The 17,107-nt window shown below is 46.1% G+C and overlaps 1 protein-coding gene across 1 annotated transcript in view; it reads left to right on the top strand.

The window, feature by feature from the left end:
• Window positions 1–17,107, top strand: part of RNF4 (ring finger protein 4) — a 43,180-nt gene that overhangs the window by 5,783 nt on the left and 20,290 nt on the right. The window contains exon 2 of the mRNA XM_060106891.1: window positions 13,986–14,147. Coding sequence (XP_059962874.1) covers window positions 14,139–14,147 — 9 coding nt within the window. The 5' untranslated portion in view covers window positions 13,986–14,138. The remainder of the gene's footprint in view (window positions 1–13,985; window positions 14,148–17,107) is intronic.

Genomic DNA, 17,107 nt, shown 5'->3' with positions numbered 1-17,107 from the left:
TTTGGTGTCTATTAATACCCCTCCCAGTTGTGAAAATCCTCCAAATCAATCACTGATACAGCCTCATCAGACGTGGCCGTGAGAGAAGTAAGGTGCCCTTCCCTCCTGCACCCCTCCACCCTCCCCGCCCAGGCTCCAGGGGTTTCATTGACAAAAGGGTCAACCTAGTATTGGGGGGGAATTTGTCATAATCCTGCATGTGAAGCTGTGGAGAAATTTCTAAGAACAGCGCCACCGGGTAAAGAATGAGCCGAGGTCCTCTGTGGCTGTGTTGGAGTCGTAGGTGTGTCCTGCAGATCCCAGGACATGGGGGAGACTGAGGGTCCCAATACAGGTGAGCTCCTTACAGGGGTTTCTGGGGCTGTACCCACTGCAGAGTGTTTCTGAATACTCGACTAAATCTTATTTAAACTATCTAGGAAAAAAGCATTAGGTGAAGTTTATTTTTAATTTTTTTGTTGTGGTAAAATATACATAACGTAAAATAGACGATTTATAACCACTTTTAGGTGTTCAGTGGCATTAAGTAAATTCACATTGTTGTGCAACCATCACCATCTACCTCCAGAACTTTTTTCATCTTCCCAGACAGAAACTCTGTATTCATTAAAGGATAACTCCCTGTTCGCCCTTCCCCTAGTCCCTGGCAATCACCATTCTACTTCTGTCTCTGAATTTGATGTCTTGGGACTTCACATGAGAGGAATTATGCGATATTTGCCCTTTTGTGTCTTATTTCACTGAGCATAATGTCTTCAGGGTTCATCCATGTTGCAGCAGGTATCAGAATTTTCTTTTTAAGGCTGAATAATATTCTTTTTACTGTGGATTTTTTTTTCATCATTTTCAAAAAGCTGAGGTTCATTCTTAATTCTGGAGCCTTGTACCTCAAGGCCTGAATTGCAAACAAAAGTAGAACATCACTATGCCCAAAGAGCTGTTCTTTTTCTCTAGTAGAAGCAAAAGGCAGTCCTTGATGTGTCCTTTGTTTGGAGAAGAGGAAAGAACTTCCCTGAGTGACAAATCACTGAGCAGGTGTGAAGTCTCCTTGGCTCTGGTGCCCCTTTCAGGCTTCTGAGACTGACTGCTTCATCAGGGTCATAAGATTAATGTGTGAAAGACCCAGTTAGTGTCTCTCAGCTTAGTCAGCTGCTTTCTGTTTTTGCCAGATCTAGTCTAGTCACTGCAAAAACCTCAGGGGAGATTGGTGGTCGAGGCTGCTGAGCCTCCTTTAGGAATAAATAACTGGGAGAGGGTTGCCCCACTGCCTCTGTGCTGGCTTGTCAGCTTCCTCTAAGCCTAAGCAGGAGTGATTAGCCACATCCTGCCAAGTCTTTTCTGGAAATGAATTAAGCCTTGCTGAGAGCCGGAAACATTTGTTGCACTTCTTCCTGGGGCTGAAAGTTTGCTTTGCTCTCATCTAGTAGCACTCACACTTGTAAGAAGAGCTATGGTTTCTGGCTTTTCTGATGTAATCCATATTTATTACTTGATTTATCGATTGTCTTTCCACTTAGAGTATATGCTCCAGGAGTGTGTCTCTCTTTTTTAAAATAAATAAATAAATAAATTTGTTTGTTTGTTTGTTTATATATTTGGCTGTGTTGGGTCTTTGTTGCTGCGCACGGGCTTTCTCTAGTTGCAGTGAGCGGGGGCTACTCTTCGTTGCGGTGCGCGGCCTTCTCATTGCAGTGGCTTCTCTTGTGGTGCACGGGCTCTAGGCGCACGGGCCTCAGTAGTTGTGACACGTGGGCTCAGTAGTTGTGGCTTGCGGGCTTAGTTGTTCCACAGCATGTGAGATCTTCGTGGACCAGGGCTTGAACCCGTGTCCCCTGCATTGACAGGCCAGTTCTTAAGCAGTGCGCTACCAGGGAAGCCCCAGGAGTGTCTCTTGTTCACCATTATATTTCTAGCCCCTGAAGTAGTGTCTGACCGGAGTAGGCACCTGTACATAGTTGCTGAATTACTCAGATGATGGGGTGCCTCCAGGGTGCTGGGAACCTACTGGGCCCTTTGATTCATCATCATGGCTGCAAGGTAAGGGATATTTTTCTGACATTGAAGATGATAAAACTGAGGCATGGAGATCAAGTATTTGTGCAGGGCTCTGGAGCTCATTTGGCCAGTCTCATCATTGCTGTCTATACCATGCACCCTCCTTTGTATAACAAGCAAGAGGTTCATATTTTTCTTAAGTACTAAGGTCTGGAAGTTGATGTGACAGTGGCATCAAAGTTCATTTAAGAAGCTTTGAAGGGAATTTCCTGGCAGTCCAGTTGTTAGGACTCCGCACTTGCACTGCCTAGGGCTGGGGTTCGATCCCTGGTTGGAGAACTAAGATCCCACAAGCCGCGAGGTGCAGCCAAAATAATAAAAAGGAGAGACATCACCTAGACTGTTGGTACTAGCCAGTGCCTAATCAGTTGCTGATAAATTGGCATCACCCTGATGAGATTCTATAGGATTTAGGCTTTTCTCTGCCTTTACCATGCCGACATGAAGGGGTTGCCCTGGCCAGTTAGTCAGACTCACTGTGCTTGTGTCTCATAATGGCCATTATGACTTCACAGTGAGATCTGCTTTATAGTTGCCACACAGAATGAGTGAGTGACCCAGTGTGTTTGAGTATCCTCTCCCAGAAGGAGCACGCGTAAAGAGCCACCTTAGAATCCAGATTGCCTGGGGCTTGTGGAAGCAGTGCTGTGGAGTTTGGTCTCAGATTTTCAGTGCGTGATTGTATCAGCCTCGGCTGCCCTGGCTTGTGTGAGGGCTCTGTGTGCCTGCCATGGGGCTGGGCCGGACAGAGCTGCTCATCCAGACATCTCCCTCGGACTAGCTGCATAGTTGCTGCTTCCTTCTGTTTCTGGTGCACCCCTCCCTCCCCCTCCCCTTTCCTGCTGACTCTTCCTTTTTTGGCTTGTGGGAAAACTGGTGGGAGATACGGTGACAGAATCCGGCTCTAGTCTAACACTGCCAAACAGTCTGTTTCTAACCATCGTGTGTGCAGACGTACACATATAATCACATCCACATAGGCGTCACACACATATATATGATTATGTGTGTCACAGTCCTAACTAGAGTTGGGGGGTATCATCTTTAGTGTCCATAATAGCTTCCTGGGGAAAAAAATCAACCTCTAACAGTAACGTCACAATTGAGTAGACCATTAAATCTGTGAGAACACTGAAGGTACTAACCTCACCAAACCCCCTCCCATCTAGTCGGTGGCCTCATGTCTTTCCACTACCTCCAAGCCACACAGCTTTCTTCTTGCTTGGGTTCCTCTAAGTCTCCATGCAGGTCTGCATTCTGACTTGTCCAGTCTCCCATTGGTCCTCGGTGCACAGGTGCCGCAGCCTCTCCAAATGCATCTCTGTCTGAAACCCTTGATGGCCCTGCCCCTGGGGTGTGGGTTAGGAGGCCTGTGGTGTTGCGTCACGCCGCTGTGTTGTCCTCAGTTCTCACTGCTGACACAGTACTTGTCTAGGGCAGATAATTCCTCTCCCCTTCGATGCCCTGCCCACCCGATTTGTTTGTTAAATAACTCCGGTCACTTTCTGGCCTCATCTTCAGTGTCACTTCCTCCGGGCAGCCCAGCTTGGCCCTCAGTAACACTTTGGGCCTCCACTTGCTAGGTCGACAATGTCCAGCTCCGTGTGGCCGGCTCACTGGCCTGATTCTAGTTCCCCTACCTGTTTACTGCTGCTTTCTCCTTGAAGTGCCAGCTTTTGTCTAACTGATATCTCTAAGTTCTCCAAGCTTTGTTTCTGGCTTTTTATTCTCTTTACAGGCTTCTTTTTTTTTACCTGACTCCCCAGATTTTAACACACACTCTAAAACCTCTACCTCTACCCTAGTTCTCTCTTCTCTGAGTTTTTCAGCTGCCTGTGGACCTTTCTACTTGGATACTCCACATGCAGCATTTCTAAAACTAGAGCTGTCTACCCTTGACACCTGTTTCTTTTTATCCTTTCTCTAGCCCCGTTTCATGGCATTACTACCATGGAATAACCAGTTAGACACCTTGGCGTGGGTTGGTCTTCTCTCACCCTCCTGTCAGAGCTTTCGAGATTCCTGACATCTGGCCTTCTTGACCATTCCCAGTGCCAAGCTCTACCCCAGGTCTTTTCTTAGTGGCAGGGACAACATTTACCACTCCTCTCTCACCTCCAAGCCATTTATTCCTTCAGTAAACATGAGCATCTGCTTTGGGCAAGAGATGAGCTAGGTACAAAGTGTCCTCTGTGGCACTTCCATCAAGTGAGGACATGCTGGGACTTCCCTGGTGGCACAGTGGTTAAGAATCCACCTGCCAAGGCAGGGGACACGGGTTCGATCCTTGCTCCCAGAAGATCCCACATGCTGCGGAGCAACTAAGCCCGTGCACCACAACTACTGAGCCCGCGTGCCACAGCTACTGAAGCCTGTGCGCCTAGAGCCCGTGCTCCGCAACAAGAGAAGCCACCACAGTGAGAAGCCACACACCGCAACAAAGAGTAGCCCCCGCTTGCTGCAACTAGAGAAAGCCCACGTGCAGCAACAGAGACCCAATGCGGCCAAAAAAAAATTTTTTTAAAGACGTGAGATATTGCTGAATGACTGCAGTTTGCTTTGGAAACCAAGGGGTGTTGGGGCCATTTGCTAAGATGGAGTGCTGGCATGTTAGAAGGAGTTTCTTTCTGGACACACTAAATTTGAGAAACCTGGAAAACATCTGTGTTCCATATTGTTTCTGGAATTAATACATCTGATTCTGGCTTAAATTTGTTTAAGGCTGGGGGGCTTCTGGCATCAGACTGCCCTGGTTTAAATCTAGGCTCTGGTGTTTACTTGGTGTGGACTTCGGGCAAGTTACTTAACCCCTGGTCATCCTTAGCTCCCTTGTGTGTGAAATGGTGATCATAATAGTACCTGCCTCCTTGTTGGGTGAGAGGAGGATTACAGGAGATGGTGCTTGGAAAATGCTTAGTGTCTTGAACGTAGAAGTGGCCTCTAAGTTTTAGCTGTTGTTAGTTTTATTGTTCTAATGACCTCTATTAACCTGCATGATCTAGAACCTTTGCAGTTGGCGAGAGCCACCTTTCCCATGACCCCTAGCCTCTCTGTTCACACACTGCACTTCCATGTCCCCAAACTGGTCTGCTGGGAATGCCCCCCACCACCACCACCCGCATCTTCCCATCTTCCCACCTCCATTCTCTGGTGAAATCCAGCCCCTTGGCAGATTTCCCTAAGGCCAGCCTTCCAACTTTTTATGTCGTCTGACCACGGACCTTTATTATCCCCTAAAGAAAAACACAGATATGGAACAAATTGCTAGTTGGCATTGGGCATGGGAGGGCGTGGCAGAACCTGGAGAATGAGGAAGCTCCGGGAAGCAGCCTCTGGGGCTCAGGAGGCTGGTTTCAGAGAGCAGGGAGGGTGTGCAAGCTGAGGAATGGGGGCCCCTCCAGATGGTTGCAGGACATGTCTTTAATGACCATATTTGAAAACCTAAAAATTAAACAAGTAGGAGGCAAGAGGCTTATGGAGCAACCAAGGTATGTGCATTAAATTATTTCCCTTTGCTCAGCGGACCTATCTCTCCCTCCTCTGTCAGTGACGTTTTTATCAGATTTTTCTCAGTTCTAAGAGACACCATTGAGATAGATAAGGTTTCCCCCAAAAGCTGAATCATGGCTGTATACTCAAACATAAGATACTTCTTGTGGTTAGCAACAGGAAGTATGGCGGATCTGGGACTATGTGTGATCTGGTCTTGTGAGTCCTAAGTGTCTGTTGAGGTGTTTAGGACACTGGCTTGAACACCTTCTGTTCAAGCCAGGTGTCCTTTCCTCATCTCGGGTGGTGTTGCTTTGGGAAGCGTTTGTGCCATTCTCGAGTTGAGAGCACCTGTGGGCCAGCCTGAGGGCTGTCAGGAGATGTTGTGCTGTAGGCCAGCCACGAGTCTCCCTGGAGAGAGTGACACGGTGAAGAGATAACTCTCTAAACCACTGAGTGGATAATGGGGGATGGGGGGCATCCACGGATGCAGACCACCATGTGCTGGAGAAAGAGGCTCAGCTGGCTGGGCAGTCCTTTTTTTTTTTTTTGCTGTACGCGGGCCTCTCACTGTTGTGGCCTCTCCCGTTGCGGAGCACAGGCTCAGCGGCCATGGCTCACGGGCCCAGCTGCTCTGAAGCATGTGGGATCCTCCTGGACCGGGGCACGAACCTGTGTCCCCTGCATCGGCAGGCGGACTCTCAACCACTGCGCCACCAGGGAAGCCCTGGGCAGTCCTTTTATCTTTATTTTTTTAATCCTTTTTTGAATTTTATTTAATCTATTTTTTTATATAGCAGATTCTTATTAGTTATCCATTCTATACGTATTAGTGTATATATGTCAATCCTAATCTCGCAATTCATGACACCACCCCCACCCCCGCCACCACTTTTCCCCCTTGGTGTTGATACTTCTTTTCTCTACTTCTGTGTCTCAGTTTCTGCCCTGCAAACCGGATCTGTACCACTTTTCTAGGTTCCACATATATGCATTAATATACGGTATTTGTTTTTCTCTTTCTGACTTACTCCACTCTGACAGTCTCTGAATTCATCCATGTCTCCACAAATGACCCAGTTTCATTCCTTTTTATGGCTGAGTAATATTCCGTCGTATATATGTACCACATCTTCTTTATCCATCTGTCTGTCAGTGGGCATTTAGGTTGCTTCCAAGACCTGGCTATTGTAAATAGTGCTGCAGTGAACATTGGGGTGTATGTGTCTTTTTGAATTATGGTTTTCTCTGGGTATATGCCCAGTAGTGGGATTGCTGAGTCATGGTAATTCTATTTTTAGTTTTTTAAGGAACCTCCATAGTGGCTGTATCAGTTTACATTCCCACCAACAGTGCAAGAGGGTTCCCTTTTCTCCACACCCTCTCCAGCATTTGTTGTTTGTGGATTTTCTGATGATGCCCATTCTAACTGGTGTGAGGTGTAGTTTTTATTTGCATTTCTCTAATAATTAGTGATGTTGAGCAGCTTTTCATGTGCTTCTTGGCCATCTATATGTCCTCTTTGGAGAAATGTCTGTTTAGGTCTTCTGCCCATTTTTGGATTGGGTTGTTTGTTTTTTTGATATTGAGCTGCATGAGCTGTTTATATATTTTGGAGATTAATCCTTTGTCCGTTGATTGATTTGCAAATATTTTCTCCCATTCTGAGGTTGTCTTTTCATCTTGTTTGTGGTTTCCTTTGCTTTGCAAAAGGTTTTAAGTTTCATTAGGTCCCATTTGTTTATTTTTGTTTTTATTTCCATTACTCGAGGAGGTGGATCAAAAACATCTTGCTGTGATTTATGTCAGAGTGTTCTTCCTATGTTTTCCTTTAAGAGTTTTATGGTGTCTGGCCTTACATTTAGGTCTTGAATCCATTTTGAGTTTTTTTTGTGTGTATGGTATTAGGGAATGTTCTCATTTCATTCTTTCACATTTAGCTGTCTGCTTTTCCTAGCACCACTTACTGAAGAGGTTGCCTTTTCTCCATTGTATATTCTTGCCTCCTTTATCAAAGATAAGATGACCATATGTGTGTGGGTTTATCTCTGGGCTTTCCATCCTGTTCCATTGATCTATCTTTCTGTTTTTGTGCCAGTACCATACTGTCTTGATTACTGTAGCTTTGTAGTATAGTCTGAAGTTAGGGAGTCTGATTCCTCCAGTTCCGTTTTATTCCCTGAAGACTGCTTTGACTATTCGGGGTCTTTTGTGTCTCCATATAAATTTTAAGATTTTTTGTTCTAGTTCTGTAAAAAAATGCCATTGGTAATTTGTTAGGGATGGCATTGAATCTGTAGATTGCTTTGGGTGGTATAGTCATTTTCACAATATTGATTCTTCCAGTCCAAGAACATGGTATATCTCTCCATCTGTTTGTATCATCTTTGATTTCTTTCATCGTTGTCTTATAGTTTTCTGCATACAGGTCTTTTGTCTCCCTAGGTAGGTTTATTCCTAGGTGTTTTATTCTTTTTGTTGCAGTGGTAAATCGGGGTGTTTCCTTAATTTCTCTTTCAGATTTTTCATCATTAGTGTATAGGAATGCAGGAGATTTCTGTGCATTAATTTTGTATCCTGGTGCTTTACCAAATTCATTGATTAGCTCTAGTAGTTTTCTGGTGGCATCTTTAGGATTCTTTATGTATAGTATCATGTCATCTGCAAACAGTGACAGTTTTACTTTTTCTTTTCCAATTTGTATTCCTTTTATTTCTTTTCCTTCTCTGATTGCTGTGGCTTGGACTTCCAAAATTAAGTTGAATAATAGTGGTGAGAGTGGACATCCTTCTCTTGTTCCTGGTCTTAGAGGAAATGCTTTCTGTTTTTCACCATTGAGAATGATGTTTGCTCTGGGTTTGTCGTATATGGCCTTTACTGTGTTGAGGTAGGTTCCCTTTATGCCCACTTTCTGGAGAGTATTTATCATAAATGGGTGTTGAATTTTGTCAGAAGCTTTTTCTGCATCTATTGAGATGATCATATAGTTTTTACCCTTCAATTTGTTAATATGGTGTATCCCATTGATTGATTTGCATATCTTGAAGAATCCTTGTATCCTTGGGATAAATCCCACTTGATCATGGTGTATGGTCCTTTTAATGTGTTGTTGGATTCTGTTTGCTAGTATTTTGTTGAGGATTTTTGCATGTATATTCATCAGTGATATTCGTCTGTAGTTTTCTTTTTTTGTAGTATCTTTGTCTGGTTTTGGTATCAGGGTGATGGTGGCATCATAGAATGAGTGTGGGAGTGTTCCTTCCTCTGCAGTTTTTTGGAAGAGTTTGAGAAGGATGGGTGTTAGCTCTTCTCTAAATGTTTGATAGAATTCACCTGTGAAGCCATCTGGTCCTGGACTTTTGTTTGTTGGAAGATTTTTAATCACAGTTTCATTAGTTGTGATCAGTCTGTTCATATTTTCTAATTCTTCCTGGTTCAACCTTTTTTTTTTTTTTTTTTTTTTTTGCGGTATGCGGGCCTCTCACTGTTGTGGCCTCTCCCATTGCGGAGCAGGCTCCGGATGCGCAGGCTCAGCGGCCATGGCTCACGGGCCTAGCCACTCTGCGGCATGTGGGATCTTCCCGGACTGGGGCACGAACCCGTGTCCCCTGCATTGGCAGGCAGACTCTGAACCACTGCGCCACCAGGGAAGCCCCCTGGTTCAATCTTGAACGTTTATACCTTTCTAAGAATTTGTCCATTTCTTCCAGGTTGTCCATTTTATTGGCATAGGGTCGCTTATAGTAGTCTCTTAAGATGCTTTGTATTTCTGCAGTGTCTGTTGTAACTTATCCTTTTTCATTTCTAATTTTATTGATTTGAGTCCTCTTCCTCTTTTTTCTTGATGAGTCTGGCTAATGGTTTATCAATTTTGTTTATCTTCTCAAAGAACCAGCTTTTAGTTTTGTTGATCTTTGCTATTGTTTTCTTTGTTTCTATTTCATTTATTTCTGCTCTGATCTTTATGATTTCTTTCCTTCTGCTAACTTTGGGTTTTGTTTGTTCTTCTTTCTCTAGTTCCTTTAGGTGTAAGGTTAGATTGTTTATTTGAGATTTTTCTTGTTTCTTGAGGTAGGCTCGTATAACTATAAACTTGCCTCTTAGAACTGCCTTTGCTGCATCCCATAGGTTTTGGATCGTCGTGTTTTCATTGTCATTTGTCTCTAGGTATTTTTTGATTTCCTCTTTGATTTCTTCAGTGATCTCTTGGTTATTTAGTAACGTACTGTTTAGCCTTCATGTGTTTGTGTTTTTTACATTTTTTCCCTGTAATTGATTTCTCATCTCATGGTGTGGTCAGAAAAGATGCTTGATGTGATTTCAGTTTTCTTAAATTTACAGAGACTTGATTTGTGATCAAGATGTGATCTATCCTGGAGATTGTTCCATGCGCACTTGAGAAGAAAGTGTAATCTGCCAGTTTCGGATGGAATGTCCTGTAAATATCAATTAAATCTATCTGGTCTATTGTGTCATTTAAAGCATGTGTTTCCTTATTAATTTCCTGTTTGGATGATCTGTCCATTGGCGTAAGTGAGGTGTTAAAGTCCCCCGCTATTGTGTTACTGTCGAATTCCTCTTTTATAGCTGTTAGCAGTTGCCTTATGTATTGAGGTGCTCCTATGTTGGGTGCGTATGTGTTTATAATTGTTACATCTTCTTGGATTGATTCCTTCATCATTATGTAGTGTAGTGTCTTTCCTTGTTCCTTGTAACATTCTTTATTTTAAAGTCTGTTTTATCTGATAGGAGTATTGCTACTCCTGCTTTGTTGTGATTTCCATTTGCATGGAATATGTTTTTCCATCCCCTCACTTTCAGTTTGTCTGTGTCCCTAGACCTGAAGTGGGTCTCTTGTAGACAGCATATATTTGGGTCTTGTTTTTGTATCCATTCAGCAAGCCTGTGTCTTTTGGTTGGAGCATTTAATCCATTCACGTTTAGGGTAATTATTGATATGTATGTTCCTATTACCATTTTCTTAATTGTTATGGGTTTGCTTTTGTAGGTCCTTTTCTTCTCTTGTATTTCCCAGTTAGAGAAGTTCCTTTAGCATTTGTTGTAGAGCTGGTTTGGTGGTACTGAATTCTCTTAGCTTTTACTTGTCTGTGAAACTTTTGATTTCTCCATCGATTCTGAATGAGATCCTTGCCTGATAGAGTAATCTTGGTTGTAGATTCTTCCCTTTCATCACTTTAAATATGTCATGCCCCTCCCTTCTGGCTTGTAGAGTTTCTGCTGAGAAATCAGCTCTTAACCTTATGGGAGTTCCCTTGTATGTTACTTGTTGTTTTTCCCTTGTTGCTTTCAATAATTTTTCTTTGTCTTTAATTTTTGTCAATTTGATTGCTATGTGTCTCGGCATGTTTTTCCTTGGGTTTATCCTGCCTGGGACTCGCTGAGCTTCCTGGACTTGGGTGGTTACTTCCTTTCCTATGTTAGGGAAGTTTTCAACTATAATCTTTTCAGGTATTTTCTTGGGTCCTTTCTCTCTTCTCCTTCTGGGACCCCTATACTGCGAATGTTGTTGTGTTTAATGTCGTCCCAGAGGTCTCTTAGGCTGTCTTCATTTCTTTTCATTCTTTTTTCTTTATTCTGTTCCACAGCAGTGAATTCCACCATTCTGTTTTCCAGGTCACTTATCCGTTCTTCTGCCTCAGTTATTCTGTGATTGGTTCCTTGTAGTGTATTTTTCATTTTAGTTATTGTATTGTTCATCTCTTGTTTATTTGTTCTTTAATTCTTATAGGTCTTTGTTAAACATTTCATGCATCTTCTCGATCTTTGCCTCCATGCTTTTTCTGAGGTCCTGGATCATCTTCACTATCTTTATTCTGAATTCTTTTTCTGGAAGGTTGCATATCTCCACTTCATTTTAGTTGTTTTTCTGGGGTTTTATCTTGTTCCTTCATCTGGTACATAGCCCTCTGCCTTTTCATCTTGTCTGTCTTTCTGTGAATGAGGTTTTTGTTCCACAGGCTGCAGGATTGTAGTTTTTGTTGCTTCTGCTGTCTGCCCTCTGGTGGATGAGGCTATCTGGGCAGTCCCAATTATGTGTCTTCTCCTGGCAAACCTCCTCTGGCCTCTCCTTGTCCTCCTGGTTTCTTTTGCACTTGGCTCATATACCCCAGTTACCACAGCTGAGCTGCCTGCCAGCAGCCACCCCCGGATAGGAGCTGGTGGCTGGATTTATTCATCGCTGTATTCCGGGGTAGGAGCCATACTGATAAGTGAATGAGGTGGGGAGATGTGCAGTCGTGGGTTCTTTTTTAAAGCTGGATTGGGTGCAGTGTTGCACGGCACTTTAGGGCTTGAGCAAAGGGGTGGAGCTGTTCAGTGGGCGGTACATTTGGAGGGACTGCAAGGCTGGTGCTGGCAGAACAAATCAGTGATACCCACCCACAGTCCTTGAGCCTTTAAAACGTGCACACTGGTCCAAGTGCTCTTTGCATTAACTCCTGTAATCCTGACACACCCATTGAGGTGGGTGCTGTCTTGTTCTATAGATAAGGAAGTAAGGCACAGAGAAGTTCAGTGTTTTGCCCGAGGTCACAAGTAGGGGTTATGGAGGCCTGACCCCTGTCCAAGCTGTCTGACTCTGGAGATTTGCTCTAACTGTAAGGCCAGCTTGCCTCCACAGGCAATGCTTAGGAGTTAGGACGTGATGGGGGACCAGGGAAAGGCTGTGGGGGTCAGCTGTATGTTTTAGAGAGATGCGTTGGCAGTAGGGTAGAAGGGTACCAGGAGATGGGCAGTCATTTGGAGGAGGTAGCAGCACTGGAGATGAGAAGAAAGATGGGTTTGAGAGTGGTCCTGCAGTAATTTCGCTCAGATACGACTAGTTCTCCCCAGCTCCGAGGCCATTGTTCTAGGCCATTGGGTTCCCATGCTGTAGCCTCTGGAGCAGAACCGTCAGAATTGCCTAGGAGTGCAGAGTTTTGAGCCCCATCCCAGACCTGCTGAATCAGAATCTAGTTTAACAAGCCCTCCAGGTGAGCCTGATGTCCAAGCCACTATCGCCCAGGCCCAGGTGACCACATAGCCTTCTCCTTGCTTTGACTCTCCTCTGGTCCCGCAGCCTTGCCCTGAGCTCAGGCCCTCCCCCACTAGAAGCCCTTCTACACGGATTACACCCTGACTCCTGGCTCCACATTTTTGCTTCTCTTTTGCTGCTTTATCCACTGCATCCCTGAACGCTGATTTATTGTGGTTAGTTGCCACCTTCCAGCGGGCCCTGAGTGAATCCGAGGGCCTCTCATTCTCCGGTAGCCTCCACATCTGCTGCCTTCTCTGCCCTTCCTGGAACCTGCTTGGCTTCCCAACCCACAGTTTCTTGGTTTTCCTCTACTCGTGTTGCCAGTGACAGAAGTCTCAGCTGGGCACACAGGGTGGATCAGGGTTGGTGGCTCTCATCTACTCCCCTAAATTATCAGCTCCTCCAGAGAGCAACAGTTCCCAGTCATTGGGAAGAGGCAGAGGCTCTGGGCTCTGTGCTGGCCTAGGAAGCTCTGTTCCTTCCTGGTTGCTAGGTGTTGGTGAGGTCACGTGTAAGCAGTTCTGATTCTCTTGTCTTTTCCCAGAAGCTAGTACAGGACTGTGCAGGTGGTTTGTTTTTTTTGTTTTTTTGTTTTTGTTGGGTGGAGGGGTTTCCATTTGTTTATTGATCTTCTCCTCATTACTCCAGAGAGGATTCAAGATGGGAGGGGGCTTCAGCATCACCCACCCTCCCACTTGGCAGGGATCCTCAGAGCATGTGCAGTAAGACACGGTCACTGTATCCTGGCAAGCTGTGAACTGAAGGCTGTGAGCTCTGGGTCCCCAGCCTCGCACAGTCAAAGTGATGGCGCAGTAGCTGCTTTCCTAAGCCTGAGTGAGGCAGCCACATCTGCACAGATTGTGCAACAGGGTTCAGGATTTCTCCTTTCATAACTGAGAGACCAGGGGTCTGTCCCCTCTGCCTGCTCCCCCAGTGGGTCACAGAACATTACCATTCTGGCCGCCTGGGTTTAACCAGAGCAAATCATGCAATGACCAGCAGCTGGCTGGGGCCCTGCCATTTGCACTGTCTGCTAACAAGCCTGGGGTGGGTGGGCACAAGCTTGGACAAAAGCCAGAGCCCATCTTTGAACTAGGCCTCACAGGGGCAAGTCCAGACAGGCAGGGAGGGGGCCATGGGCTGAGGAGAATTTGCGGGGGTTTCAATGGCCAGAAAGGAGGGCAAGAGGTGGCATAGTTTCCAGCTGCAGGCTTTGGGGTCAGGTAGTCCTGTATTTTACAAGAATGCTTACTTCCTAAGAAGAACATGGATTAAGGACATAAATTGCATAAAGTGTTCAGCAAAGCACACAGCTGACAGAAAGGACCAGTAAATGATTGAACTGAGCTTTGCTGTCAATGATGCAGGGGGCAGCATTTATCAACTTGATATCTTTGTTTTTCAGGGCTTGAAGATACTGGAAATCTATTTGGTTACAAATTCCTGTGCTAGCCAGAGGATGAGTAATGAGCAGGCGTGAGAGGTTGAGGCATTCAGCTTCCCTGCAAATCTTGGTATAAGTCACGTCCTTCTCTATAGGTTGGAACCACAGAGCACAATGAGTACGGTGAGTTTTGTAAGTTCATGAATTTTATTTTTTCAGGCTAAACAATTACTTCATTCCTTGTGTACCTTAATGAGAGTACCATAAAGGTGCTTCTAAGTAACCTTAGTTCTTAAGGGAGTGTGTACAGTATCTTCCGGTAGTTACACCAACCTGCTTGTCTTTGGTCAGAGTCCAGTGTTTTGGGTGGTGCCCTAAAGACAGAAGGCTGAGGATGGTTGAGGGTTTTGAAGTTTTATATCTCCAGAGCAGCTGTCAGTGTCCCAGAAATATTAGGGCTCTGGTTTATTTAATTATTTACAGCCCAGTTTTCCGTTTTTCCTTCTATTTCTTTTCCCTGTGTAGTTCTTGTTCCGATGTGAGCATCGGTAGCGGTAATAATCCTGGGTGAGTTTTCTTACGGTCAGTGACCAAAGTTGGTAAGTCATTGTAACTCCTGTTTAGAGCTTTTATCAGACTGCAGAGGCAGCTCTGGTTTGGTGTAACCCAGATGTCACCTGGAGCCCCTTGAGTCCGGAGAGTGCCTGAAGGTCCCCCTCCCCACTTTACTCCCTACTAACAGGGCTGCTTATATGATCTAAACTCAAAACAGCTGTTTTCTGAGATAGTGCATTCACATCAGGTGGACCAGATGTGAAACTCATACTCTTTTTCCAGGTTCCAGAAGTGCTGTGAATGGTGTTGGGTGGAGTGCAGGATAAGGCTGAAAAACCAGTTCCCAGGGTGATAGAAACTGTTAGAAATCCTGTAGACCCTGTTCACTGACCCCCACCCCCTCCCCTTGGCCCATCCCTTCTGACCACTTCTGGGCCCCCCCCCCCGCCCCCTGCTGTGTTCCAGACCCGCTGTTGACATTCTTACACAAAAGGGCCTTTGTTTCCCTGGAGCTACCTTTTTATTTTTATTTTTTTTTTTTTATTTTATTTTTTTTTTTGCGGTGCGTGGGCCTCTCACCACTGTGGCCTTTCCCGTTGCGGAGCACAGGCTCCGGACGTGCAGGCTCAGCGGCCGTGGCTCACGGGCCCAGCCGCTCCGCGGCACGTGGGATCCTCCCAGACCAGGGCACGAACCCATGTCCCCTGCATCGGCAGGCAGACTCTCAACCACTGCGCCACCAGGGAAGCCCTGGAGCTACCTTTTTAAAGGGCAGGTGACCTCCCATCTTGGTCCCATATCTGCAGGTTGCCACCACAATTCACCTGCAGGGAAACCTCCTAAGCCTGGGCACCTCACCTCTGAAGCCCACGCTCTGCCCAGGCAGGATCTGAACAGACAGAGCAGTGTAGCCTCTCATAAGAGTGTGTGAAGAATTTGATTAACGTTTCCTCAGAGTGGTGTGAATAACTTGTGTGGTGGTGATCGGATGGTCGGTTTTGACTGGAAGCAGTGAGGGCTCTGCTATTAAAAAGCAGGAGAGCGTGACAAGAATGATAGGAAGGCAGATGGGGCAAAGTGTTGTCCCATATTCCCTGGTTTCTTGAGCCTGGCCCTGTGCTAAGAGCCACCTCCTCCCTGCCCTCAGGGAGTGCAGGTGGAAGAGGAGGTGGAGTAGCGGTCCTGGAGGCTTCTGGGAGCGGGGGAGGGAAGAGGAGGAGGTCATGAGATGGTCAGCCAGAGAGCATGAGGAACATCCCCATGATGGAGCTCACAAGTGAGTAGGTTCCTGAAAGCTGTGTAAGAACTGGCTGAGTGAAGAAGGGAAGGGATGGGTGATCCAGGCTGGGAAGGGTGCCAGGTTAAGGTCAGGGAGAGGCTGAAAGAGCAGCCAGGAAAGGACTGCTGTTGGTGGGGGGTGGGGTGGGGATGAGTGTTGGCAGGACACATTACTGCAGTGACCACGACGGGGTTTTTAGGCTTCAGCACCTGGACTTTGGCCAGGACCTATGACTGCTTCTTACCTCCCTCAGTGGAAAAGCTGCACAGGTAGGGGCATGAAGGGTTCTGTTTAGCAGTGTCTGCTAAGACAGATTTGGTCCTTTTCAGAGGATGGAAGATACAAGGGCAACTTCAAAGAGAATGGGGTAGAAGTTAAGGAGCCCTAAGTAACCTGGTAGCTGCTGGGGAAACTCATATAAACACCAGGTAGTGGACTCGGGCCTGGGTGCCAGCTCCCTGGAGGGACAGAACAGCTCCTCACTGGACCGTTGGGAACAGCTGCTGTCGCTTCCCTCTGGGCCTTCCTGGGGATGCTTCCCTGTTCTTAGATCCATGGGAGTTGCTCAGCCCAGCTACATTTCCGAAACTTCTCAAGCTGCCATTTGATAAGAGAGTCAGAACACAAACGGAATCAGGCTTCTCTCTGTTGCCAGAGTTGGGCTGGGTGATGGATGTTCCTGAGTCTTGTGCAAATCTCATGGACACTTGGCTGTCCTCTAGCGTCTCCAGGGATAGGATGCTTAGCGAGATGTATGAGGAACTAGGGTAGTAATGCTATCTTCCGACAGCACTCGGTACTGTACATACAGTATGTCGCCTCATCCTTAGGAGAGCTCTGTGAGTCTGGTACTGGTGAGGAAGTTCAGACTTAGTAGTGAAGTAACTGCCCCACATCGCCCAGTGTGAAGCAGAGCAGGCCCGGTGCCAGTGAGGAGCAGGACAGGCCAGGGGAGAGAAGAAGCACCGAAACACAGGGAGCCAGGTTTGGGTGGGGCCGTACAGGGTGGGAGTGATGAGGCTGCAGGTCAGTTGGGCGGTTCTGTCTCTTGAGGAAGATGGCGGGGGCGGGTTCTCAACTCGTCTTTCAGGGCCAGCCAGGCCCCAGCTGGGCCACAAATGCTGGAGCGTATTGGTAAACCAGCTCAAGGACGTGGAAGCTGGTTCAGGGAGTCTGGGCTGCAGATAGGCTGATAACAGCTCAGACCTTCCAGAAGGCATGTCTCTCGGGCAACCCCTGGGAACAGCCTTTTAAAAACTTTGGTTCTTAGAATACCTACTGTGCAGCACAGGGAACTCTACTCAACGCT

Source organism: Mesoplodon densirostris, chromosome 1 (genome assembly GCF_025265405.1).
Source record: "Mesoplodon densirostris isolate mMesDen1 chromosome 1, mMesDen1 primary haplotype, whole genome shotgun sequence".
Lineage (NCBI taxonomy): Eukaryota > Metazoa > Chordata > Mammalia > Artiodactyla > Ziphiidae > Mesoplodon > Mesoplodon densirostris.
The sequence above is the reverse complement of the archived record's forward strand: the minus strand, read 5'-3'. Positions and strand labels throughout refer to the sequence as shown.